This window comes from Anguilla anguilla, chromosome 9 (genome assembly GCF_013347855.1).
Source record: "Anguilla anguilla isolate fAngAng1 chromosome 9, fAngAng1.pri, whole genome shotgun sequence".
NCBI classification, from domain to species: domain Eukaryota; kingdom Metazoa; phylum Chordata; class Actinopteri; order Anguilliformes; family Anguillidae; genus Anguilla; species Anguilla anguilla.
This window is the reverse complement of record NC_049209.1, coordinates 44,938,065-44,944,735: the sequence shown is the minus strand read 5'-3', so window position 1 is coordinate 44,944,735 and position 6,671 is coordinate 44,938,065. Positions and strand designations below refer to the sequence as shown.

Below are 6,671 nucleotides of genomic sequence, written 5' to 3'. Positions count from 1 at the left end.
GCATGGCACTAGTGTTACAGATTCCAACCATTTAAAAACAACTGAAGGCTTAATTCATGGCAAAACAGCAAACGGACAGTAAGAATTCACATTTCTGTAGAGGACATTAGCACTGAAACACAGAGTAACTAGTCCCGTATGGGGACTCAAAGGAAATGGGCGGGGCTAACTGACCTCGCGCGAGGCCTTCTGCACGAAGCGCTCGTCCGTCAGCTTGAAGGCGCGGTACAGGGCCTCCCCGGGGTCCTGGCTGAACATCTCCTGCCGCACCAGGTTGACGTGCAGTTGGTTGGCGGCGTAGATGGCGGCGTCCACGCCCCCGTGCCCGTCGAACACGGCGAAGTAGGCCTGCTCCTCTTGGTCCTGCGTCCGGGGGGAAAGGTTAGCGTCAGAACTACATTTAACACCCTGGCGTTCTGCGCCAAGCAGGATTTTACAGATGAGAGCCAATACCCACCATTGACAAAACTGCAACGCTGGTGATCTCACTCTATGTTTCATGTCACTTGTGTCTTGGCAACCGGTGTGAGGGTTTTCATTGGTCAGTTTACACAGATGAGAAACTGACAGACTCCTGCATCAATGTGTATGTTAGCCTTCTTCTTTTTTTATATTCTATTTCTGTTACCAGCCGGTGACATACTCTGTGGTCACTGGCCAAAAATTCCACCACCCATCTGGCAGTAAGCAATGCCCAGGGAGATAAGGATCGCAAATAAGCCTCGCTCAATCTGCATTAACTCGTTAGGAGAAAATTGCCCCCATTCGGATGCAAAAAATTCTGACAGTTAACGTATAATTGGGGTCAGAAACTTATTAGCAACCTCCTGCTTCTCTCTCCTTGAGAAGACCTTGCCGCGTGAACCGGCAGAGATCGGATAATTCCGCGCCTGCGAAAAGTCTATTCCGTATGTCGTGGCAGGCGAAAGAGGGAAAGGAAGCCATTACCCGGCCCTGCCTTGAAATTAATTCATTCACAAGGAACAGCCGGCTGTGATATAATTTCTGTCTCACGCCGGAGCCATTAAAGGGGAATCTGGGAAACGTAGTATTGATCGGCCGGCTCCTTTCATTAAATCGGCTTGTGAGCGCCCCGCCGCGGAGCCGGGCGGGGCGCTCGGGAGGAGGGCCCATTAATTAGGCCCGTGTGCGGGGCTGAATGAAGTGTCCTTAATTAGCCGGGATCGGCGAACGGCGGGCCGCGATCGCAGGGAGCGCCGAGGTGCGTCTTCGAGCGAACGCACGTAGGGCTCTTTCCGGGCTCCTGCAGAGAACATTCCAGAAAGGGCAGTCCGTCCCGACAGCATCCGTGCTCTGATGACGTTATTGGGAAATTCAGGCTAGCCTGACCTCAAACATGCATGGCACCATCTGTGTGCTTCAAAATTGCCAGTTGAGCAGCCTCAGGTTCTACCCTGTGAATGATGAAACTTCAGGCAGGCAGTCTGCAGTTACCCAGTCACCCAGAGGGGTTGCTGTTGAGCCCAGTTAAAACCTGCCTCCTTGGGCAGTGCTACAGCAGGCTACAGTCCCACTGTCAACCAGAGGGGTCGCTGTTGAGCCCAGTGAAATCCTACTTCCCTGGGCAGAGCTATGGCAGACTGCAGTTACTCACTTGGCCAGAGGAGTCACTGTTGAGCCCTGGGGACTGCTAGCCGATTATGTGCTGCCTTAGCAGAACTCCTGGGCCTAGCGAGGTTCAGCTGGGGCCAGAAAGCACCTTACTTCACGCTGAACAAGCGGCTCAGCGGGATGTGTCACTCAAGAGCACTTTACTTCCCCCCATTTCTCTCCCTTCAGGAAGAGCCCATTTGAGCTCTGCTCCCGCACCTCTGCTACACACCGAAAACTGTCAACAGTCACTATCTCACCATCTCACTACAAGGTGCACACTCAATTGCATTAAAGCCTCTGATTGGACAGGAATCACATTTCTCACAGATGCTAACTGGTCATCTGTGGGCACCTGATGGGCAACCATGGAGAGATTTTGGACCAATGACAACTCAGGAAACTTGGGAAGAAATCCCACCCTGCCTCAGTGGAATGAATCCTTCGTTTTCGCTGCTGTTGAGGGCTGTTAGTCATAGTCAGCTAATGAACACAGCCCATGTCTGGACTAGCGGCATTTGGTTCAGGGGACACAGCCTGTACTTTACACAGGAGTCCATTTCATTCAGTTTTTTAAATTGTTGTTTTAATTAACTTTGGTCTCTGGCATTGTGTTGCTCCGGAGCAAGCTCTAATAATTTGGAGCTCACAGTCACATCCCAGCATAATTCACTGAAAGGCCTCCACAGGGAGAGGAGCGGAGAGTGTAAGAGAGCGTAGATCCAAAATCAACAGACTGGATCAAATGTCAGCAAGATTTGCTTTAACAGTCCAAAGTCGAACTCAAACTGGCTATGTACACAGAATCAATGCAGCTTTTATATTTCACAGGAGTTAAATTTTAATTTGAACATATTCTGACCCTGCCCCGTCTGAAATGACCTCTGACCTCTTGTTGTAATTATTAAAACTATTCTACTTGCTGTACTTCTGTGTATATTTAACCTGTGCCTTGAGGCTCTGTGTACCTGCAGGTTGAAGAGCGTGTTGAAGTCGGGGATGACCACGTGCTTGTCCTCCATCTTGCGTCGCATGTTCTTGATGGCGTGGATGGAGGTCTCGTAGTAACGGTGTTGCCGGCGGCGATGAGGGAAGTCCTTCAGCCACAGGCAGCAGGTCTCGCAGAGTTTGTTGAAGACCAGCCGAGCCAGCTTCACTGATTCCAGCTCTGGAAACACACACACACACACACACACACAAGCACACACAAGCACACGCACGAACACACACACATACACAAGCACATGCATGCACACACACGCACACACATACACACGCACACATACACGTACACGCACACAGGCACACACACACGCACGCACACACACACACACACACACACACTCAGTGTTGTGCACAACAGGCAGTGCTGCTTTTCACTGGCTCTTTGAAGTTGAAGCGAGGACAGACACTGGACAGAATAGACCGTACAGGGACGGGGTGGCGGGGGAGGCCTGGCAGGGGGGAGGCCTGGCATGTTTTGGCTCGGACTCCCGGCGGGACAGCCTGGCATTTTCTCCATTTTCGGGCCCCTCTCCCCCCCCCCCAGGGGCATGTCAGAGCTTTCAGCTACTCTCACCCCTCCCGCCTTCCCATTGTTGTGTTCCTGCAGCGTGGCAGGATGTTTGCCTGTTTTACAAACCCAGCCGCGGCAGCCACCGCGTGTGAAGTTGTGTCTGACGCGACTCTGCGGCACTAACACCCTTTAACTCACTGGCTTGCAGTGTAATATCAGGTTGATTTCGCATAAATGGGATTCTAATGGGAGGGAACCATCCCATTTAAGAAAAATCACACAAATCATATAAACTATTATGCTCATCTACGCTTACAAATTACAAGGTACAAGATTTACAGGATATTTGGCCTAGAACATTTAAGAGCAGTTAAGCAATTAAATTACAGTATGTACTTAAGGTTCCAGGGAATTTATCTTTTTTTTCTGTTGGCCTTCACAATCACAATTCAAAATTCAAAAAATAAAACTGAAAAACAAAATGGCTCATCCCGTTAAGGCACCGTTACAGTGTTCGGACGGGCCCCACGGATGGGCCTTCATCTCACAGATGAGCCCCCAGCTCACATCTCTCTGCAAGCCTGACTTGTTTGGGGACGTAAGGACCTTTATAAAAGAATAATGTCTGGCCTTTCGGTCGGAGGCAGCACTGGCTGGGTGACTTTAAAACTACAACTCTCCTCTCACCTGAACTACATTTCCCAGGCCTCTCAACATTCAACAAATAATCAAAAGCACCTCTTTATTTTTACTTATGTAACTCAGAATAAATGGCTCCACCTCTCTCTATCAGCGTGTTCCTCCTGAGCTGATGAGAGTTCTGGCTTAACAGGATTGCGCGGCTCAGCGGCGACTGATTTGAGATACTAAAGTGTCGTTCGTCAAGCTCTCGCAGCACGTCTGACAGCTGTCTGGGACACCGCATTTCCCAGAATCCTCTGGCGCTGTGGAAGCTCCACCTGCTCTCCCTGCAGCGAGGCCACTGTTCTGATGTCCTGCTGGGGCCAGTGCCGCTGTCCATGTGACACGCGGAGGAGCTGGTTGGATGGGGACTGCCAGCCCGTGATCTGGCCCAACAGAGTGTCCTGCACTTGAGTCTATATTTGGGCTGCGGGAGTCTGTTGTACATGGGGGCTGGGCTTCTGAGGTCCCTGGGCTGTGTCCCGACTCTAAGTGCCTCTGATGGAGCTGCACTCTCCTCTCCTCCCCCCACCTCCTCCACTCCTTTATCTTCTCCCACTCTTCCTTCTCATCCCTCCCCTCTCCTCTGTTCGCCATCCCTTCCTCCCATCCACTCCCCTCCCCTTCACTCTCTCCCATCTCTCCAGGCTCCCGGAGTCTAAATTTAACCCCATCTCAGGACCGTCACCGCGCACCCTGAGTAGAGCCCCCCCGTCTCTCCCTCCCTCCCTCCCTCCCTCCCTCTCCTCCCCCCGTCTCTCCCTCCCTCCCTCCCTCCCTCCCTCCCTCCCTCTCTCCCTCCCTCCCTCCCTCTCCAGCCCAGCAGCCTGGCGCCATCCTGCCCGCCACCTCACTCTCCCGCCGTTAAAATCATTCCTTCTTTCCGCCACCGCGACGGCGCGGAGAGTCCCATCGCTATCCCAGAATGCCCGGCGCTTCCTCTACGGAGCGTCGCGGCGCGGAGCGTGTTCCATTTGCTCGGCGAACCTGAGGCAGCTCCACCGCGAGGGCTCTCGCAGGAAGTGAGCGGGCAGGCCTGCGGCAGGCAGGATTCCGCACGGCATTCTGGGAAAACCCAACTTCGTGCGAATCTGCAGGTTTCCTAACCGAGTATTAGCGCTTTTTTCTGTTGCTTCTCCTCATATGTTCCAGGACTGCACGATATATTGAATGGCGGTTTTTAAAACGCGTAATAAGAATAATTGCTACCATGCAGCATATCAGCAGTCTTTTGTTATTTTTCCTTTAATCAGACCTGATGTGGCAGCAAACGACCCCACATCAGAGGCCGTGTGAAATTATTCCGGGAAAAAACGTGATCACTGATATCTATTGGGTCTTGATAAGGCAGCCAATCAGCAGCAAGGTCATACAGCTTCAAGGTCACGAGATTATGTGATGTGTTTTTTGCAATCACACGAAACCTGCAAGGCCTCTGACATTTGGTTGTTTAGTACTGCATCAGGTATGATTACAGAATAAAAATATGAAAGATCGCAGATAAATTGCATGGGGCCGATAATTCTTATTACGCTTTACAAAACCACAATTAGATGCATCACGCAGCTCTGATATGTTCCTTTGTCGTTTCATTTTAAATCGTCTGATACGCTGCTTTCGCAAGGCCAGTCTACAGCTAGGTCAGCAAGTGACCTGATTTCAGAATCAAATACCTCAAAAAGACAAACATGATGCCCTACTTACACGGCATTGCCACATACTGTACAGGATTAATTGCTCATTCATCTTTATCTGTGCACCATTTATTTATAAATACATTTATGAATAAAAAAATATTTTACATGAATGAAAATTATGTATGTATGTATGTATTTTTTCTACAGCACCCCTCGCGACCCAGAATAAGCGGGTATAGATATTGGATGGATGGACGGATATTTTCTCTAAATAAATTCACTTTTTAAGGTGTTGAAACGTGTGTGCGCGGAGCCTACTCACGGGGGAAAGGGTCGGTGCCTTCCTCCACCGTCTTGTTGAGGTGATAGACGGACAGGTCGCCCTGCAGGATGTCATCGGCAGTGGCGCGGGCCAGGCCAGCCGCCAGGGAGAAGGGGCAGTTACTGTGGGACAGAGAGAGAGAGGGGGGAGAGAGGGAGAGAGAGCAAGAGAGCAAGAGAGAGAGAGGGGGAGAGAGAGATAGAGGGAGGGAGAGAGAGAAAGAGGGGGGAGAGAGGGAGAGAGAGAGAGAGAGAGCAAGAGAGGGGGGGAGAGAGAGATAGAGGGAGGGAGAGAGAGAAAGAGGGGGGAGTGAGAGAGAGAGAGAGAGAGAGAGAGGGGGGGAGAGGGGGAAAGAGAGAGAGAGGAGGGAGAGAAAGAGGGAGACAGAAAAGGGGTTTAACGTACGCCTCCTCAGCACGGTCAGTCACAGCTCACACATGATGGCCGGACGGCTCCATCGCTCACAGCCTGTCAGAGACGGTATGGCTGCTCACGTACCCCAGCGCTCCTGACAGTGACTCAGAGTGAGCCCCCGAACCGGAGAGGACAGGCCCAGTGCTGAGGGCCCAGCCCCTGGCCCGTTAGAGAGCAGCCCTGATAGCACGGGTGACTGTGCTGGCCAAGCTGGACCAGGGCTGGAATGAAATGCATAAAAAAGCCAGACAGCCCCTAAAGGGGTTTGTTCAGTTCAAACGATAATCAACTGTGGGTCTGAAATTAGTTAAAATTTGTTTTCTGGGAGAAGTCTCCAGATATATGAAAATAAGCCCCAGGAAAACCCTGTACCCTCCACCTCCCTCCTTATGGGGCTCATTTGCATATGTTTGGTATGCCCAACGAACCCCTCTCCCAGGTTCTTATTTTCTGTACACCCCCTCTCCTGGCATCTTTTCAAACACTGAAG

The 6,671-nt window shown here is 51.3% G+C and overlaps 1 protein-coding gene across 1 annotated transcript in view; it reads right to left on the bottom strand.

Moving 5' to 3' along the window:
* ppm1e (protein phosphatase, Mg2+/Mn2+ dependent, 1E) overlaps positions 1-6,671 on the bottom strand; it is a 54,975-nt gene that overhangs the window by 8,168 nt on the left and 40,136 nt on the right. The window contains exons 2-4 of the mRNA XM_035434010.1: positions 5,768-5,889; positions 2,580-2,779; positions 175-363 (exon numbers count right to left, since the gene is read on the bottom strand). Coding sequence (XP_035289901.1) covers positions 175-363; positions 2,580-2,779; positions 5,768-5,889 — 511 coding nt within the window. The remainder of the gene's footprint in view (positions 1-174; positions 364-2,579; positions 2,780-5,767; positions 5,890-6,671) is intronic.